The 21709-nt window shown below is 39.4% G+C and overlaps 1 protein-coding gene across 6 annotated transcripts in view; it reads right to left on the bottom strand.

The window, feature by feature from the left end:
* The window catches only part of NBEAL1 (neurobeachin like 1), a 126781-nt gene that overhangs the window by 73783 nt on the left and 31289 nt on the right, over positions 1–21709 (bottom strand). For 5 of the 6 annotated variants that reach the window (XM_073306480.1, XM_073306478.1, XM_073306474.1 and 2 more), the window contains exons 7-14: positions 17532–17614; positions 15203–15288; positions 12840–13146; positions 11500–11606; positions 6862–6948; positions 5320–5403; positions 3869–3967; positions 3161–3744 (exon numbers count right to left, since the gene is read on the bottom strand). In XM_073306480.1, coding sequence (XP_073162581.1) covers positions 3161–3744; positions 3869–3967; positions 5320–5403; positions 6862–6948; positions 11500–11606; positions 12840–13146; positions 15203–15288; positions 17532–17614 — 1437 coding nt within the window. The remainder of the gene's footprint in view (positions 1–3160; positions 3745–3868; positions 3968–5319; positions 5404–6861; positions 6949–11499; positions 11607–12839; positions 13147–15202; positions 15289–17531; positions 17615–21709) is intronic. The other variant, XM_073306479.1, reaches the window with a different exon arrangement.

Below are 21709 nucleotides of genomic sequence, written 5' to 3'. Positions count from 1 at the left end.
AGCCCAAGACTTGTACTAGAAATGTCACTGGTGGTATTACATTTCAATGATACCTATACAAACTTATTATTAGATTTTGCTTTATCCTCTTGCAATACTTGTTCCACAGGGATCGTCGAAAATCATCTGGCTCTTTGACTGCTAACCCATGCTAATCATTCATGCGGGCACTCATATACATATGAGGTACAATCCTGAGCAGACCAGAAGTGATTGCTGGGCTCTGGGAGTAAGGGTGAAGGAGTTGAGGGCAGAGGTGGCATTCTCTTCAATCCAGTAAGTTCCTGCGGTGGGGCTGGGTAAGCGGGGGTGGGGGAAAATGAGGGAAGGGGGCTGGGGAAGGAAGTGGGGTGGAATAGGGCAGGGGGAGGGGAATGTGGGTGTGAGGGGAGGGGGATGGAGAAGAAACGGGGATAGGGGAATCACGGGGGCTAAGTAGGATCCCGGCATGCGGCATTGCCTCAGAAGCAGCTGGGGCTCCCCCATTCAGCAGGCCCATCGAACCCTTAGCCAGCCAAGCCCTACCCCCCTACACCTGGACCCCTCCAATGAGCCCCCCTACGGTCAGACCCGCACCCCACTGAGCCCCAACCAGCTGCTCCTGGACCTCCACCCCATCAAGCTCCACTCCCCCTGCACTCAGACCCCCACCATTGAATTCCCACCCCCAGACCTCCCAGCCAAGCCCCATTTCCCCACCCCCAGACCCTCCTACCCCCCGCTGAAGCTGACCACCATCACCTGGATCCCCTGCAGAGTCCCATTGCCCCTACACCCGGAATGCCCTAATGAGCCCCTGTGCATCCAGATCTCCCACTGAGCTGTCCACTCCCAGATCGCCCCACACAGAAACCTCTCAACCCACACCTGGATCCCCCCCACACAAAGCCCCTCTACACTTGGATCCTGCTGGGCTCAGCCTCCCTACCCATGCCTGGTGCACCTGGTACATAGGGGCAGGGCCCTGGGGTGTTTCTGGCACAGACCCAGCCCTTGCTCTGTGTCAGGGTCAGGTGCAGCCTCACTGCAGAGTCCCTATATTGGGGGAGGTGGGGGCTTCAGGGTGATCTTCCACCTCAATGCAGCCACTGGCCTGTGCCCCTCACTGCCATGCTGGAGTCACATTTTATTGACAAATAAAATCTGCAGAATTTTAAAATATTGTGTGCATAATTTTTGGTGCATAATTCCCTCAGGAGTAGGGGTATTGCAGGGATTGGTCCTGGGTCTGGTTATATTCAATATCTTCATAAATTATTATGGCATAGAGCATATACTCAAAGTCTGGGGACAGTATCAAGATGGGAGCGGTTGCAAGTGCTTTGAACGGTAGGATTACAAATCAAAATATCTGGACAAACTGGAGAAATGGTCTGAAGAAAATAGGATGAAATTCACTAAGGATAAATGCAAAGTGCTTTACTTCGGAAGGAACAATCAATTGCACATATACAAAATGGGAAATGACTGCCCAGGAATTGCAGCAAGGGAGGTTTACATTGGACATTAGGAAAAGCTTAATTGTCAGAGCAGTTAAGCACTGGAACAAATTGCCTAGGGTGGTTGTAGAATCACTGTCATTGGAGGTTTTTAAGAACAGGTTAGACAAACACCTGTCAGGAATGGTCTAGTCATTACTTAGTCCTACCTTGAGTGCAGGGGACTGGACTAGATGACCTACCAAGGTTCCTTCCAGTCCTACAGTTCTACAATTGTTGTGATACATTGAGGTCACAAAAAAAATCCAATTTTACATCTTAAATAATACACAGAATCATTAAACTAATAGAAAAAAATGCAAATATTTCGAAGGGGTCACTGAATTGTTCAGCCCTCGCTTCTCAGGTAATGGCACCACTTGACAGCTCCACATCATACTTCATCTTAAAGTAGACGTAAGAAGTTTTCAAATGATGAGTGCAGTGCATGTGCGTAGAGTGGGTACATTAAGTCGACCAAATCAGTGGTGTCTGCCATTCACCTAATAATGCACATAGAGACCACAAAGCATGGAGATAGCAGCGAGTTCAGTCTTTTCTGTTGTATATTTAAAAAAACATTTTCCACTGAAACAAAGCAAAGTAACCACCTGTGTTTTAAATCAATCATTCATTTATTCTTGTTATCTATTTCCTATTTGCTATAATATTCCCTTCAATCAAGCATCTTAGAACTTCATCTGAGTAGCCAACACCAATCCTTATCCAGCAAGCAGGATATGCAGCATAACATAGGATACCCTGTCTCCACCACACACTAGAATACATCATATTCTAAATTCAATTTAATGACTAAAAATGCAAACTACTATTCTAGCACCATAAAGTCCAAATCCGGCTGCAGCCATTTCTCCTTATGCTGTAATACCATTAGATTTCAGAAACTACACGGGTTTAGATCAGGATTTGAATGAGAGACCTTTTAAAAAAATGAAAGAAGTGGTTTTGGGAGTTAAGCAGATGGTACTTTTAACCAAGTCAGTACTATACTAATACCCCAGCATAATATTATGGAGCTCTGTGCTGCTGGAGGGCCTGTAGTTCAGATAAGATATAAACAACCACTTTCTGGTTATTAAAATGAGTCAATCTACGGCTTTGCTTATATGAGAAAAGGGTTAAAGTGCTGTCTTGGCCAAATTCCAAACTCAGAAATTTCCCCCTGCAGTTCCAGTTAGAAAAGGATATTTTTCAGGTATTATCCTGAATTTTTGCATTTGTTTGCTATTGAATACCTACATTAAAACCAGAGGCAGTTACATTTTATAGCCCCTATACGCTACAAGAACTATGCTAATGCATGGTTACCCGTCACAATTCGGGGGTCCTTTATTTTTTTTTTTACTGCCTTCATGGATGAAAACATATGTTAATATGCATTACCCAAATAATTTAATCTTAATATAGTTATAGAATTGCACTTTCCTATCCACACTAGCAGTATAATTGTCCCAATACAGAAACCCTTAACCATGCATTTGCATGGCTATTCCTGTAGCATAGTCATGTCTTCAGTGGTGGATGAAGCCATTCCTGTTTACAAACTCAACAGATATTCAATTTATCAAGTATTTTGGTATGAAATGTGCTATATAAATATAAGCATTGCTACCAAGTATGCCATGGGATGCATATTACCAAAGTAATCACAGCAAGCATACCTGTATAATTGCTTCCTCTTGCCTCCTCCCTTGCTGGTGATGTCAGGTGTAACTTGGTCCTGGTCTAGGCATAGCCAAGCATTGAAGGAAAATGCAGACCCTGGCCATTTGTGAATAGGTGGCACAGCAATTCCTGCCATGCTGGGGGACAAGTTGAAATATTGCATGGCACTGTCCAGGCCTTGCTTCCGAGCCATTGCCAGAATTGCACGCATCACAGTGATGACGTAAGGGTGAGACTGCTTTGGTTCATTAGTCCTCAAGAGTCGCATTAGTCGATGCAATTCTTCAGAGCTCATCGACTGACTTCCCAAAGAACCCTGGAGGGCAATCAGGTTCTCTGCACAAGTGCGATGGAGTGAAGAGTGGAAGTTTAATGTCTCAAGGATGCGGATGACCATGTTTGCATTGACACACGTGGCACGACTCTGCCTGTTAATACAGCAGATTCGCTTCAACCAATTTGAGATGAAGATCTGCAGGTCATGTGATTCTAGCTCTGGAAGCCACTGGATAAGCAGCAATAAGGGCTGGACATTACTAATGCCCAAAATTCCAACGGACATGTGATCACCTTCAGCAGCCTGGAAAAAAAAGAGCATAGAACACAAAGATGAACTACTGGCCTACAACAACGAAATAGGGGCAGAAAAGCTGTCTAGGAGTGCAGTCATTTTAGATAATGTTCAAAGCAAGCACATGTCTCACCATATTCATAAGTTCTTCTAGCAACTCTCGCGAGGGCTGACCCAGAGATTTTAGTACTTCATAGATATGTGCATAACCAATCCGCTCTTTAAAGACCTCCTGAAGAGGAAAAAAAAAATAGTAACATTAATAAAAGTATACAGTGCGGTTGTAGTTGTGTCAGTCCAGAATATTAGAGAGACAAGGCTGGGGAGGTAATTATTGGACCAACTTCTGTTGGTGATAATAAAAGACAGACACAACTAAACTCTAGTGGCTAATTACTTACCTGCAATAATGGGGCCTCATTTAACACAAAACTAGCTCTATTGTTAGGTTACCCTTTATGAGAACATACTACAAACCTTATCTGAAGGCTAGAGAAGTTAAGGATAGTCTTTTGATTGACTTCAACGAGTTTTGGATTAGGCCCTATAGTTATAGATTCATGACACTACTGCATATAATATTATGTCATGCAAAAATATTTTCTGTAGCTGAATAAATGTTTTAATTCTAGCTGCTGAAATTACAACAGAAGTGCACAGGCACAGAGAAGAGCTTTATTTTACTTGTTATAGACCATAAACAAAATCTCCAGTACAATTGTTTTAATATACTTCAAAATGTTAGTCTTTTTAGTTTATTACAAAAAACCAATTGTTCTATTGAGTTGAACCTACAGAATAAAGATAAAACAAACACAAGTAGGTGCAGAAGTAAAATATTTTCCTAGAAAAATGTCTTTAAATTAATCATATTAGAGAAATATTTAAGATAGAAACTTTATTAAATATGGGAAAGTATTCTGAAAACTGGTTACCTTGCACTGAATTTATGGAAAACAACTCTCAAGCAGTAAAATCTACACATTTATATACATCTATTTACTAGTTAATGAACAGCAGTTACATCCTATTAAGTGAATTCCCTTCCCTTTGCACAGGTATTTTCAATTGTTATTTGTACAATGTGGAAAACACATTTTTAAATATGAGTGAATTTGTTGGAAGAAACAGGATTTATGTAAAGTGCCTCTGGAATAAAGTAGTGAGAGGCAAAAAAGTCACTGTTGAAAAATTCACATAAAATGTGCAGTACGTAGGTGCCCCTTCAAACATTTATGGGATTTAGAGCAATTTTCACTGCTGGAAAAGGTTGTCAGAGAATATTACTTTACACACAGTTTTTCAAATTTCTGTCTTTTATTATCCAATCAAATTAGCTCTAATCCCAGAAATCATGTTCCAGCTTTACATAAAATTAAATTAATGTCCAGCCCAAATTATGATGTTGTCCATAAGAAGAGCATGAGGAAGAAAAGCACAAAGTGTTTCTTGATCTGGTTGTGGCACACTGTCAATAAATAATAATAATCGTAAGAACAATTCTTCAAGGTTTTACATTAAAATGTTTAACAAGAAATGACAAAGATGGCTGCCATAAACAGACCTATGAGTGTGTATGTTTACCTTCGCAGCTGGAGATTTGTGCAACACTGCTGTAAGGGCTTGAATGGTGGATACTGCCAAGCAGTCTAGTTGTCCCTGAAACACCTGAAAGCAACAGAGGCAGGTGTTATTTACAAACATATTAAATAGAATTCTGCTCTGAAGGATATTCTGCGCACTTCTGCCTGGATGAAAACCAAAGTTAATTAACATGCTTTACAATCATCTCCCCACCAACATGGATTTCATGACACCACAACCTACAAGAAAGGACACAATGACAGAAAACTAGCCATGTAGTTCAAGAAGAGGAAAGAAGCATTCACACACATTACAGTAAAAGGTTCTGATGGACAAATGTACAAACTTTCCTCATGCTGTTAATGGACAATCTCAAGAGGGAGGGAGGAAAAGGAAGTAACCAACCCCTTGTACTGTATGTGTGCACTGCAGAGTGTATAGCTTTCTGACAATCAGTTCTTTAAACAAATGGAGATGATCATCATTTTAATCTCAGTGCAGGCTCCTGCACATACCAAAGCAACACACACACACATTAGAAGTGATTAGTTATACCAGCACAGTCCAATAACTTCATCGTCTCTTACATCCATCCCAGAGGATGAAACACTGCTTCCAAACCCAATGAGTCTCAAATAATCCTTTCCCTTTTATGTTTTCTATTAGTTAATTCCTCTGAATACTGATATTTTTCATGATAATTTATTAACAGAAAATTATGTGCCATATACCAGCAGGTCCCTTTGTCACATGGAGTCTGTTCATTTGCATAGTTCCACTGGTCAACCTTACAGTCTCTGAAATACTATATTGCATATTGGACAATGAGAAGTCAAAATCAGAAGACAATGTTAGTGAATAAATGTTTACATGCAGATCCTCACACTGAGTTACCAATAGAATTGGCTATTTTAAACAGAATCAAGATTTCTAGACTACATACTTTCCTGTGCTCAGCAATGCATTATCTATTTAAATGAGAACAAATCAGTAACATCCTCCATACTACTATACGGAGTGGCACAATAAGAATTTGCATTTGATGTTTTCCATTATGCTAATGGAAATTCAAGACAACAGACTCTTCTCACCTCCCACATTCAGCCTGTCCATTGTATTGTGAACATCTGTTCTTGATGACAAGCAAAGAATCAGGACATCAACTACAACCATACAGATTCACAAACAAAGCCCCAGAACCCAATAGACCACCGTGCGGAGACAAAGAAGCAAAAAAGAAAAAACGAAATCACCACCAGGTTGATAGCATTGATATTGGGATTCTATTCCTGTACTTCACCCTCCTCAGATTAAAAGGAGCACAATTTGTACCTAATATTTTTAAAACTTGAAGCATCTCCATACATGTGAAGTCATGGGTGTAATTTGCTTATCATAAAAGATTACTTTCCAAAGACAACAAGCATAGGTCTGTGCAGCAGTCAGAATTCATCCATCTGGATAAGGTAAAGTACAGGAATCACTTTTCCCACTGACTGCTACTCTGTCTTGGCTTCAAGTGAAGCAAAATTGTGTAGGTACCTGGTCCCCATTCATTTCGGTCAGTAATTTGTTGGCAAGGTCTTTTTCACTCTTGTCTGCCACCTTATTGTTAGCATTTAAAAACAGCTGTTAGAAACAGAGACAAGAATAACGGAAAGAGGAATATTAAACATTACCTGCAGCTATTATCGTGAAGCCTGGGATGAATTTATGTTTCACATACAGCATACATGATCTCACACTGGTGAGTTACACAATTCTTAACAAATATCAGTCTTTTGTTAATTCTTCCAATATTACATCAAACTATTGTTAAATATTCATTAGCTTATTCTGTTTTCCAGAAAAAAACAAAAGATGTAATTGCTGAGACACGGAAATGGTACTAATTACAAGTTATTTTTGTTATTGGCCCAGTGTTCTTAGATGCATGGTGACTAAGTGCAGGACTGGAGGCTCTCAACATTCACATTAAAAAAAGGAGGGGGGACGACTGTAAGACGTTAGAAACACAAAGGGAAGGGGGAAGCACAGCCTCCTAGTTTCTCTACTTATGTTTCATCTTGTAGGAGGACTTAAGTGACACTAACAATCTAAGGAAGCCTGCAAATCAACAACTCAGAATCCAGAGATAGTGATGGCAGCAGCTTTGCGAGGGACACAATCTTCAAGACTGGAAGGATGGTGGGAAATTTTCAGTCATCCAGATGAGTTGGCAGCTTGGCAAGAACTTTAACTCAGTCACCCAAAGCTGTATCTATTCTGAAGCTTTGCCCTCTTCTGCTTTTAGATTGCAAGTTAAGAAGCTCTTAGAAATACATAGTTTATCAGACCAAGTAATTAAAAAAAGACTTCTGAAAACAGAGGAGACTGACAGCTTGTCACATTTCAGAGAAAAATTATCCATCAGAAAAATGAAAGGGTACGTGAAAAACTACTTTTTAAAACCACTTCTTTTGTGCTCACTGAAGATTGTGTGTTCAGTATATGGAACCCCACTCAGTAATCAAGGGCAAACACAAGACAACAATCAAAGATACTACTCTGTGTTACAAAAGTATTAAAAACCCCACAAAGTTAGAAACATTGCTTAGTTTGAAAGGCATCTGTCATGACCAAAGCTGTTATACTTTTGGTAACACTACAGAATAGCTATAATATGTTGAGAGAATTAGAGCATTAGCAACTGAAGATAAATTATGAACAGGAGGCAAGAATAGACATAGAAAAAACAAACTCATTCTAACTCATTTCCCATAACAGATATATAATGAGAAAAATAAGCAACTAGAGATTTTAAAACCATGTATTTATTAAAATGCTCAAGTACATGGCTCTCTCTGGTTTTGAATTCTTGTATCCAGATGATGATTCATAGAATAATAATGTTTTCTTCAGCCCACGTAAGGCTCAGCATAGTAACTACTGCTATTCTCCAAATCTGATCTATATTTAAGCAAAGTTTCCCATCAATATAAAATGTTCAAGATATATGAAGAAGTGGTGGCAGATGTTCTTAGTGTACGAATAAAACTCCTTTCAACAGATATAAAGTGAAACCTCAGTTACCTCAACATTTCAGGGGACACTCCTGAATAAACTGGGCTTCAGATCAGATAAACTGGGTTTCAGATCAACATCTGAAGTGGACAAACAGCTTTCAAAAAAAAAACCTCATGATTTGGGTCCCCAGCCCCTCAAAAAAGTCAAGAGAAGACCTCTCTCTTCCATAAGCTTTGAATTCTTTAGCTGAAGTTCGTCTATCTTCTCTGAAGACGATCTGCAAAGCTGAAGACAATTCTGAGGTAAGATCAGAAATATGCCTCTATTATGTGGCTCCTAGGAGTATTCACAATAGATATCAGTTTTGACTTCTTTTTTCACTCCTTCCCCTCTCTGCAAGTCTCCTGGTCTCCAGGTTCATAGACACACAACACATTCTATTGTGTCAAGAACAACTGCTGACTCTTCTGTTATCTGTGGTGTTATACACTGGGGGTGTCACTAGCGAACCCAGAAGTGTGACAGATTTTCAAGAATGAGGAAAATTATTTTTAGCAAGATTCTACCTTGTTAGTGGAGGCATTTGACAAAAGAAATGTACTAACCTTACAACTGACTTCATCTTTGTTGTCAGCCTTTGAAGAGCATTGTACTATTTGTGGAAAACACATGACCCTGTCCTTGGGGTCATTCAGAGTGTAAAAAAGCAAACCACTTGCACAAATTTGACAACACCAAAGAAACCCTCCATGTAATAATAATAGTAATATACAAGCCAATATACAATACAGAGATGTAACTTGGTGAACAGTTCTGATGACAAAAAGGTAGAGTGAAATTCAAGGAGAGAAGAATGGTTAAAACATAGGCCATAATACTGCTGGCATTGAAGTCAATGGGAGTTTGACGTCAATGGGAGTAGGAGCAGGCCTAGAGTGCCCATGAACCAGCTAAATAATACCATTGTATGATAATGTAAGAATCAGACTAGAAAAACATAAATCTCTCTTTTACAGCAGCATTGCAAAGAGTATAAGATTAGTAGAGAAACAGGTACAGACTCCCAAAAGGAAGTGCAAAAAACATTGGAAAGGACAAATAAAGTACTTTTAAAAGAAGTTAAAAACACAAACTATACAACACACTCAATGCGGTTCCCACTGAAGTCAATCAGAATTTTGTCCCTGACTTAAATCAAAGAAAAAAAGACTAGGTCAAAATGTACACGTGGGCATTTTAAAGTACTGTTGCATTCAAATATTTTCTAACTAAATGGAATATTGTACAATAATTCACACTTTCTAGCTAGCATGAAATTATCTAGAAGTGTTCAAGACAGCCACGTCAACAACATGCATTGTGAAGACAAAATAGAAATGAAATATAAAACTCCAGGAAGTTAAGCAGTATTCCTATTTATGTCCTTTTCTATTTGGGAAAAATTTATCTTATAAAAGCATAACAACTTCAGTGAAAGGCACTGGCTTACAATCAATGGTCATCTGGGATTAATATGGAACCAGAGAAAGTAGGAAATATGAATACTATGTCCTTTCTAGAAAGAAAAGGCGTCCAAGAAGAGCATTTTGTAACCAATTAAACTCATTCCTAATCTCAGCTATGCAGGAATTCAGACCAAATATTCTGAAACCCTTGCAACTGAACACCAGTGATTTATTTATTTTTTCTTTTTTTTAAGAAAGCTGGCTAGTGATCAATGGCTCGATGTCTAGTTGGCAGCTGGTATCAAGCAGAGTGCCCCAGGGGTTGGTCCTGGGGGCGGTTTTGTTCAACATCTTCATGAATGATCTGGATGATGGGATGAATTGCACCCTCAGTAAAGTCGCGAGTGACACTAAACTTGGGGGGAGAGGTAGATATGCTGGAGGGTAGAGATAGGGTCCAGAGTGACCTACTCAGATTCGAGGACTGGGCCAAAAGAAATCTGATGAGATTCAACAAGGGCAAGTGCAAAATCATGCACTTAAGATGGAAGAATCTCATGCACTGCTATAGGCTGGGGATCGACTGGCTGAGCAGCAGTTCCGCAGAAAAGGACCTGGGGATTACAGTGGATGAGAAGCTGCATATGAGTCAACAGTGTGCCCTTGTTGCCAAGAAGGCTAAAGGCATATTGGGCTGCATTAGTAGGAGCATTGCCAGCAGACTGAGGGAAGTGATTATTCCCCTCTATTCAGCACTGGTGAGGCCTCATCTGAAGTATTGCGTCCAGTTTTGGGCCCCCCACTACAGAGAGGATGTGGACAAATTGGAGAGAGTCCAGCAGAGGACAATGAAAATTATTAGGGGGTTGGGGCACATGATTTATGAAGAGAGGCTGAGGGAAACTGGGCTTATTTAGTCTGCAGAAGAGAAGAGTGAGGGGGGATCTGACAGCAGCCTTCAACTACCCGAAGGGGGGTTCCAGAGGGGATGGAGCTAGGCTGTTCTCAGTGGTGGTAGATGACTGCAACTTGAGACCTTCACTCCTTGTTCTGTGAGGGAGGTGTAGGTTGGATATTAGGAAAAACTATTTCACTAGAGGATGGTGAAGCACTGAAATAGGTTATCTAGGGATGTGGTGGAATCTCCATCCTTGGAGGTTTTTATGACCCGGCTTGACTAAGCCCTGGCTGGGATGATTTAATTGGAGTTGGTCTTGCTTTGAGCAAGGGGTTGAACTAGATGACCTCCTGAGGTCTCTCCCAACCCTAATCTTCTACGATTCTATGAAATGGAGAAATGCATCCCTGAAATTAGAAATCAATCCACCATCTGCTAACAGTTATAAGTGACTTCTCATAGTATGAAAGACTGATTTTGACACCAAGCTAAACAAAAGTTAGAGACGGATTAGGAGTATATACAGGCATTTCTCAAAGAGAAATTTGAGCATTCACTACTTAGTGCCTTATCATCAATACAAGCATATTGTATTATTATGGTTAATATATTTTGAAGACAAGATGTACTTCTACTTCATAAATTACACATATTTATAGCTTCTGAAACATTCACCAGGTCAGTGGTACAAGTCATACTTGATACTCACAAGGATTATATTTAATTTAGAGCCAAGACACAAAGATGATTTACAAAACTGAACTCTTACAAGAAGCACGACATTTTGCTGAGATCAGAAATAAGAAGTTATTAATTATGGAAAAAATGTACCTTGCAGTTCTGCAGCAATCGGATGAGATGCTCAAAGCAGTTACTGTTAAGGAAAATGGCCTGCAGAACAGGCCTATCAGTGCAGTCTAACATGGCTGTGATGGTGTCTATCAAAATAAAAATCACAAAAATAAATAGTTACACTAATCCTTAAGCATTTTTTTTTAACATTATACTGTTGACAAATTTAGAAACACTACATAGAAGGCTCCATGGAAAAATTTTATGCACTGAGAAGCAGTTTAAAAATGATGAATGCTTTGATAAACAAGGAAGTGAATTCCAGCATAAAACACCAGGCCTTGAGCAAAACATTCTGAAGCAGCAGAAACCAACATGTAGTCTACTGTGTATCTGGAGGAAACTTCAGCTACAGAATAGCTTCAATTGTTCTGAGGCTCAGTTTAAAATCACTGTCATTTGCACGTGTATAAAAAGCATGCCTTCTTATTTAAAACATGTATAAATATTTGCTTCCTCATCAGCCAGTTATTCCTCAACATTCTGAAGCAGTCCTATTTCATTTGCCAACAGTCAGTATCATCTCACACGGATATCAAAACATTGAGAAAATGCAAGTATTGGTGGGCAAGAAATGCCCTTATTTACGTCTTCCCATTCTCTACATCAACTTTAAAAAATACAAATCATAAATGAATGCAAACCAATGAATTATATCCTATGGTATAAGACTATTGTCTCATCTAAGATATGCAACCTAGGGAGGTTGTGGAATCATCACTGAAAGTTTTTAAAAACAAGTTAGACAAATACTTGTCAGGGATGGTCTAGATAAAACTTAGTCCTGCCTCAGTGCAAGGGACTGGACTAGATGACCTATCGAGGTCCCTTCCAGTCCTATATTTCTGTGGTTCTGTGCAATAATTCCAATTACACAACTAAAAATTACAAATAGCTACCACATTGGAATCGCTCATATATTCCAGGTATTCCCTTTTTATCCCTTTTATAGGGGTTAACTGAAATCTCCCAGATACTGTTGTGTGGAAGTTGTTGTCAAATAACTTCTCAATGGAAGTCCATAACAGGTACTAGATCTTCTGATCTTTTTTTGTTGCCCCTAAACTGTTTGTAGGCTGACATCCTTAAGCCAAAAAGTAACCAGTACATTCTGATTAATATTTTTTTGAATTAAAAGCAAATTGGAACATATTTGAATCAATTTCAACAACAAAAAAATTCTCAATTTCTTACCTAAATAACAGAGAAACCGCACTTGAATAATTATACTTATACTTGCTTAAATCACTTCATTTAAAAAAAATTATGAAAATTTTAACAAAACAGATTTAGAGGAATTGTCCGGATATATCACTCACTCAGCATTTGGATTTGTAGTGCAATGAACCTATTCTCCCACTGCCTGGATCTCCTGGAGTTAGGCAATGCTGAATGGTCTGAATTAAGCAACTTGAAGTAGTTCTCCAGTATGGTACTGGTCTCCACTTGCCGCTGGTCTGAACTACTGGTGAGAAGGATATGCACTACTTCTGTCAGGCACTTAAGAGTCAGCTCTGCCTTCCTGCTCACTTCCTCAGGATCCCTATCATCCCAAGTGTCACAGTCTGCCAAAACACGCATCAAGACTTCCATGGTGGCAGGAGATATGGCTTGAAGAGCATTTCTCTGAAATCCACAATAAAAAGAATTGTACTTTAATCTGAGGATATCTAGCCTCTTCCAATACTTAAAATCAACAAGTTTCATTTTTGCATCATGCAAGATATCTGAACTCTAATAAATATAGTACTAATAAGAGCATTTTTAATTTAGCTCCTCAGTCAACTATGATTGTGTTGAATAATATATATTTTGGGCCAAATCCTGGTCATTCTACTCAATTAGGCCTAATGGCTTCAAAGCATATATTTATATATCGTGAATACATAATGTATGTACAGACAAAAAAACCCTGTTAATGACATATTAGGGTTACATATTTTAATAAAAAATTTCTGAAAGAAATGCAATAAAAATTTTCTAGTAATATTAACCCACTCATGTTATACATAAATGTATGCAATGTCTAAACCTCAGCTTTTGCATATCTTGACTTTTTGGTGTTTAAATCTGTAACCTTAAAGGTGAAATAGCACGGTTTGGAGTGGGGTGGAGGGGGATTAGGATTTTTTTTTCTCCTGTTTTTAAATTAATATTCTTTAGCCATATGTCTAATATACATTGATTTCAATGTGAAAGGTTTACTTATTTTGGTTACAGGCTTTTAATTTTAGTATGCATTTGAATTATTCAAAGTGATACTGATAATATACATATTCTATTGTGGAAAACATCTTTTGCCATAGCAGAATTTAGAGTACAGTTTAAGTTCAGACTTTCATACAGACCCCCATTTGCACATATCCCCAAATTTCTCAATTAGTTCAGAATTTTAACCTAAAACAAAATTAACTAATGATAAACATTTTAAGAACACTAGCCTTCCTGTATTACCCAGAGCAATCTTTATCTGTGATTGGAGTACATACTGTATTACAGTGGTGAGCAAGGACCATGTAAATTCTCTTTGCTCACGGAGAATTGATTTTCTTTTTAAGGCCTCTTCTGTTCTGCACATTGTTCCAGAGCTCCCGGTGGTGTTTTTGTTTGAGGTTGGGTTACTATTCTAAAGACACAGTGCTCTCTGTTAACCTTTTACAAGATAAACCGGGTAAGCATCAAAGTGCCTTATTCTGCCTCGACAGGTGTCGTCTTATAATTTGCAGTCAGATTGTACTGGACTAGACTTGCACAGAAAGAAGAAATTCCCATACCTCCCTCCTGTCAGTTGTTTAAAAAAAATTAAAATGGTGCTCACTCACGCCAAGCCCCGGCTAGCAGGCTGCTTTTGAATACTTATCACATGACTTGACAGAATGGGCATGACACATTATAGCATCACATAATCAGACAGCAACATTTTTTTCAAAGCTGTATCCAAGAAATTCTGAACAGGAGACTGATGTTCAAATCAAATCCAAATCAGTGATTAATCCCACTCCTCATCTGATCTCATTTCCCTTTCCCACACATATATTCTGTGCCACTTATGCTACACAGGTATACTTCAAATTCCTTCCTCAGTAATGCCAGACCAAATGATTTAGTGGAAGCACAATGCAATTCCAGTCTATTCTTGCACTCCTTTCTAAATTTCTTGGCACCGAGCAGACATAAACACTTCTTTAATTCAGTACACTATGCTCATTGTGCCAGCAGAGAAAAACATATTTAGTTTTAGGGCAGGTCTGCACTTAAAACGCTGTGTCAGCACCACTGTTGTTGCACTTCAGTGAAGATGCTACCACGCCAACAGGAGATTTTCTCCCGTTGGTGTAGTTAATTCACCTCCACGAGAGGCGATAGCTATGTCCATGGAAGAAGGACACATATACACACGTGCATACAGTTATTACAACTCCCGACTACTCTTTGGGGCAGGAACTGTCTCTTAGTAGTCTAACATAGCACTAAGCACAATGAAGTCCCAATCCTAGTAATACACACAACCAACTAATCCATATTCATATTGTTGATACAGTCTGTTCTGCAATACACTCTTGTCTTTTGATAGATACCCTATAATCCATAAACCATAAAATTTTCATGAGGAACAGAAGATGAACCCTACAGGTTGTAATAGCTGAGATTACTTTATAATATTTTCCAATATTCTCCTCACCTGTCCACCAGCCACAATGGCTCCAAAAAGATGTAGCAGGCAACACTTGAGGCTTTCCTTGAGATGTTCACTTTCTTGAAAGCATTCTATTGAAATAAGAGAAAAAGTGATTTGTGTCCCAAAATAAGGAGACTCATATCTTTTAATCTCTCTCCTCAAAAGAAAGTGAAGTACCACTTATAAACAGGCTTAAAAAAATCCAATATGGAAAGGCTCGCACTGATTTCAGTGCAGCTGAAACAGTCCCAAACTGCCTGATCTTGCTCCGGTTATAAAGTCACTGGGAAAACTATTGATTGCAATAGTGGTATTCACAGTTCCCTTTTCCTGCATCTTTGTTCATACTGTAACTTGACATAAACCACTTACAAACAGCCTTAGGAATTTTTCTGAGCAGTAAATGTTAACCTGGAACTTGTTGCTATAGCAATAACCATAGACACACAGAGGAGCTGCAACCTAAACCACAAAGGATTATTTTGTTTGGAATTAGCCCTGTAAGAAACTTCCAATAATGTCACAAGCCAGCAGTTAAAATGTCACTTTTAAAGAGCCTAAATAGTCAAACAAAAAACAAATTAAAAATACTAGAATAATTCAATGCAGGCTAAAATAAAAAACACGTCTATGTAAGAGGAACTAGCTTAACATTAGTGCCAAGCATATACTAAAACCATCAGCCCACTTTAACAGTATATGGAGAAGTACTCCAACCTGATGAAGTGTTGGTAGCTATTTTTATTTCTCCCAGTTCATTCTAAGCAGTCTCTTTTGCTCTTACATACTAGTGCATTTTGCCATACATACAAAGAAAAAGAAGAAAAAAAAAAAAGAATTACCTGCAATCATTGTTTACAGAAGGTAGCATTTATACCAGATCCCCACTCTTCAATACATGGTTTCTGCCCATAATTAGGCTGAAACACCTCAACCTTAGAATATGACTCATATGCCAGTTGTTCCTCTTACCTGCTGGGGAGGCATAATAGGCAGTAACTGCCTATACCATCAATTCCTTCTTATGAGAAATGAAGAAACACAAAACTCATCTTCAACTATTCAAGGAAGTTTGATGGGTGGATAAATGAACTGGGCAACAGCGGAGATTTGTTCACAAGGATTTATTGATTTTATTATCAGAAAGAAATGTAAGGGAGCATTCATTAAGGCACCAAATCAGGACAGCACTTCAATATGCACTTAAGCGCCAATGGATTCAATTCAGTCTCCCCTGTCCTGAATAAAGAGGCTTTCCTGAATCTGGGCCTAAAACAGGGAGAACATCCATTGCATATACAGCTTTTTTTTTTAAACTTTCATGTATAGCATATCATTTTCTTATTTATGCATAAAAAGAAAAACCTTATTGTTGTAAGTTATTAATAGGAAGAACTATCTGAACAAAATCTGAGAAAAAAACTGTTTTAGAAGGCTGAAGTCAGTTGGCCTACACTTAAAAGTTTTGTTAGCATGGCTATATCAGATAGACATGTGAAAAAAATCACCCTCCCCAACCAACACAGCTATGTCGGCAAAAGCGCTAAGGTAGACACAGATGTACCAGCAAAAGTGTCCTTTTGCCAGTACAGTTTATTTTGTTTGGGGAACTGATATAAACTATACCAGCAAAATAACTATTTTTGCTGATACAAGCTGCACCTGCATTGCTGACATAATTGTGTCATGCAAACCCTTTCTGGTGTAGACAAAGCCTAAGAGATGACTAAAAAAAGTAGCTCGGACAAGAACAGAACATGGGAGGTTTCATCTCTCAGTAGATACAAACTAACAGAGGAGGCAGTTATTGGCAGTTATGCGACATCAACAAATGTTTTGGCCGCATGCAGCTGAGCGCATTTAACAATTCAGAGCCTTGAGTTCAGGACATTCTGTTGCCATTCATCCACAAAGCTCTTTTGCATAGTACTTCCTACCTTTGAAGAACAGGACAAAACTTTGTAGAGTGTCCTACAATTACTGTATGTCCTGGAGGCAGGTTGCATGTGCCACAGCAAATGAGACAGTAGGTGAGCCATGAGACCATTTCTTTGTTAAAATATGGTACGCTGCACCATGAAAATGCTTGAATGATCCACACTAAGAAAGTCCACAATACCACGGATGATGATGGCATGATGGCACTCCAAACAAAGCCAAATTCTTTGGTACAAAAAGAGGTAGATCAAACGTCAATAAGCCCTCACCTTGGAAAGGAAGCAAGTGGCTTTTGGCACTTATCAAATGTTTACAGTGGGACTAGAACTACGGCACCAAGAAATATGGTCCTTGAAAGGTAATCAGTAACACACACACTTTCAATAGTACTTACGGTAAAAGAAAGGGATGAATTCCACTGTGAGGGAGGCTGGTTTATATTTCTGTCTGCTCTTTTCAACACTACTCAAGAGTCGCCTACAATCAAAATAATGATACATGAGAGAAGTTAGAGATGGCACCAAGGTTTATTTCTGCATAGGTCATAAATACACTGCAGAAACAAACTACAGTATCTTTATCCCACAACATCAAAAAGAAAGAATAAGTGTTTTCATCCTGAAAACTGAGGCACAGCTAGTCATGTATTCGCTACTCCACACTTAAAATGGCTTAACATTTACAATATGGTTTTGGTTTATTAAAAAGAGAAATCTGTTATTTGATCTTACTTACAGCAACCAAGCCACCAACTTTACTGCCAAATTTCTACACCATGCAATTTGAAAATGGGCAAAAAACTTTATGAGGGGTTTATTATGGAAAAAATGTAATTTTAAGGAAAATTACTCACTGATACTGCTCTTACATTTTTATTTCAACAGTGATTATATTAGCATTTTAATCTCATAAAACCAAAATGATTCCTTCTGTCATACTTCTCTCTGTTCATTCTGGCTTCCATCTTCTACCAATTCAGAAAAAATAGCTCAGTTTTTAGAACAGAGAAAGACATTGAGAGCTTGAAGTGTATCAGTTGTAATCAATCTCCCTCTAGATAAATGTTCAGTCTTTTCCTTTATAATACATGGGTATGTGATATGTATTTGTTTGCATGTACAAATGTATTTAAATTGCATATTTTACACATTCAGGTAACTATTGTTATAGAATATTGTTTCTATAGTATTTAATTCTTATGATTCATTGTGAACTTCTGTACCTTAATTAAACAAAACATTATGAGAGTGAAAACTCCTACCCATTTAAAATGTATAAGCACAAACAATGAGACAATAAGATGCGTTAGATATGTTAAATTTGAAAATACTTTTGTAGTATGGAGAAGGACCACCATGTGAACTGTGGTGTCAATTAATGTCCTGTTGCATGAAACCAGAATTCGTGTGTCCTGCAAAAATATAAGAATCACAGAGTCTGAAGCATAGAATCAGAACTGGAAGGGACCTTGAGAGGTTATCTAGTCCAGTCCCCCACACTCAAGGAAGGACTAAGTATTATCTAGATTCTAGACCATCCCTGACAGGTGTTTGTCCAACCTGCTCTTAAAAATCGCCAACATTGGAGATTCCACAACTTCCCTAGGCACTTTATTCCTGTGCTTAACCACTGAGAGTTAGAAAGCTTCTCCTAATGTCCAATGTAAATCACCCTTGCTGCAATTTAAGTCCATTGCTTTTTGTCCTATCCTCAGAAGTTAAGAACTATTTTTCTCCCTCCTCCTTGTAACAACCTTTTATGTACTTGAAAACTGCTGTCATGTCCCCTCTCAGTCTTTTCTTCTTCAGACTAAACAAACCCAATTTTTTCAATCTTCCCTCATAGGTCATGTTTTCTAGATCTTTAATAATTTTTGTTGCTCTTGTCTGGACTTTCTCCAATTTGTCCATGTATTTCCTGAAATGTGGCACCCAGAACTGGACATAATACTCCAGTTGAGGCCTAATTAGCGCGGAGTAGAGCGGAAGAATTCCTTCTTGTGTCTTGCTTACAATACTCCTGCTAATACACACCAGAATGATGTTTGCTTTTCTTGCAAACATGTGTTACACTGTTGACTCATATTTAGCTTGTGATCCACTATGACCCCCAGATCCCTTTCCACAGTACTCCTACCTAGGCAGTCATTTCCCATTTTGTATGTGTGCAACTGATTGTTCCTTCTTAAGTGGAGTACTTTGCATTTGTCCCTATTGAATTTCATCCTATTTACTTCAGACCATTTCTCCAGTTTGTCCAGATAATTTTGAATTTTAATCCTATCCTCCAAAACACTTGCAACCCCTCCCAGTTCGGTAACGTCCGCAAACTTTATAAGTGTACTCTGTATGCCACTATCTAAATCTCTCCTTCGTCTTCAAGTAGCGTCCTTACGGGTATTCCACTTTTGGTGACTCCCTAGCAGTAACCCTTTAAGGGGGTGGGAGTTTCAGAAAAGAGTCCACTACTGAAGAAAGAACTGCGTTGTCTATTGCCACATCCGATCTTGCAACATGAATTAGGGCTTGGTGGTTGGAAAACACTGGCACTGAGGAGCATGGTGCAGCCCTACAGATTTCAGCAACCAGAACATCTTTGAGTAGAGCTACAGATGTAGACTGTGATCCCTAACAGAGCATGCAGTCACTTTTAGGGGAGGTGTAACCTCAGCAAAACCGAAACAGGCAATAATACATCCAGAGATCAATTCAGAAAGTCTCTGAGCGGAGACTGCCAGACTGGCACTCCCTTAGGTCTATCTGCTACAGAAACAAAGAGTCTAGCAGTCTCTCTGTTCAAGTAAAAGCCTAACACCCTCAACATTTAGCATATAAAAAGCAGACTTTTTGTGTAGACTCATGCAGCTTAGGGAAAAAGAAAAAACAGAAGGTGACTAGCTTGGTTGACATGAAATTCAGAAGACGCATTAGGTAAGAACTTTCAATGAGGCTGTAAGGATTCCTTCTCCTTGGAGAACAAAGTAAAGGGGGGGGGTCTGCCATTAGAGTCATCCCAATCCTTCAAGCAGCAGTGATTGCCACCAAGAAGGCTGTCTTCATCATAGACAGATGTAACAGTGAGCACATTGCTAATGGTTAAGAGAGTTGTTTCATGAGACAGTTAAGAACCAGGCTGAGATCCTAAAGCAGTGCAGGGGCTCTAATATGCAGAAAAAGATTAATAAGTCCTCTTAGAAATCTTGTGATGGTTGGATGAGCAAACACCTAGAAACCTTCCACTGGCATATGGAAAGCTGTTACTGTTGCGAAATGAACCTTGCCGGAACTCACAGAAAGGCCTTAATTTTTCAATTCCAATAGGTAATCCAAGACTGAGAAAAGAGACAACCGGATGGGGGAAAAAAGGTGCCAGTTACACCAAAGGTTATATATTCTCCACTTCTGAAGGTAAATATGTCTAGTGGATTCCCTTCGGCTATTTAAGAGTATCTTTTGTACTTCCAATGAATATGTGATCTCTAGGCCTGAGAACCATTAAGGAACCAAGCTTGTAGTTGCAGGACGTTAAAACTGGGGTAAAGCGTCGGACCCACAAGCTGAGACAATAGTCGAGGTTTGATCGGGAGCCACCACAGAGGGCAAGAGGTGAGTTTGAAGAAATAAGGAAAGCAAACTTTTCTTGGCAAAGTTGGTGCAATCAAAATGCCTTTGGTTTAGTCCTTTCTGATCTTAAGGACATTTAAGAGCAATGGAGTTGGAGGATATGCACAGAAAATACCCTTTGTCCATGTGTAACAGGTTGCTCTACTCACCACTGGATGGCGCCAAGTCCTGGCAGTTCTAAGGATTAGCTCAGAGAGGCCAATGCTTCTTCCAGTGGTTACATCCCATTAGCTTCTCCTCCGTAGCCCCTCTCTCGCTCTCAGGACCCGCAGCTGTCCTCTTCATTACTCAGCCCTCCAAACGCTATTGTGGTTTCCCCCTTCCCGAGGGGACAAAGGGGGGAACTGTATGAAGTTTCCTGCTCTCCAGTAGTCTCAGGCAGTCTTCTTCTTCACTGCCTCATTATACCACTCCCGCAGTGGCTGGCAGGGGAATCCTGGGCCCATCCTCTACTCCAGGTTCCAGTTCAGGGATCCTCTACACAGCAGCCAAGGTCTGTTCCCTGCACTTTGCTGCCTTTCCCTGAGCCGCTTCCATAAATCCTTGCCTTCACCACTCCCCGAGGTTTGCCAGTCTTTTCACTCCCTTCTCCCAGGGAGTGACTTCAGGCAACTCATCTCTGCAGCCCCCAAACATTCCTTCCTTCTCCCAGGGAGTGACTGCAGACTTCTGCCCCCTCCTCTGCTTCCAATTTCCTGTTTATTGTAGAAGCCTCACCTATCCCTCACACGTGAGGTTCTCATTAATTAGCTACCTCCAGCCTAAAGCTCCCATTTGCAGACTAATTAGCTGATTTGGCCCACCTGGCCTAACTCCAATCTTGCAGGGCCAGTGTAGGAAGCACACCCCATCACACCATGTAATGAGGAAAGTGTCTCTTAGAGATTGGGAATTGAATCTCCATCTAAAACAGAATTTCCTACACTTTGTGTTTGCTGCTATGGCAAAA

Source organism: Lepidochelys kempii, chromosome 11 (assembly GCF_965140265.1).
Source record: "Lepidochelys kempii isolate rLepKem1 chromosome 11, rLepKem1.hap2, whole genome shotgun sequence".
Lineage (NCBI taxonomy): Eukaryota > Metazoa > Chordata > Testudines > Cheloniidae > Lepidochelys > Lepidochelys kempii.
Note: the sequence above shows the minus strand (reverse complement) of the source record. Positions and strands in the feature narration are given on the sequence as shown.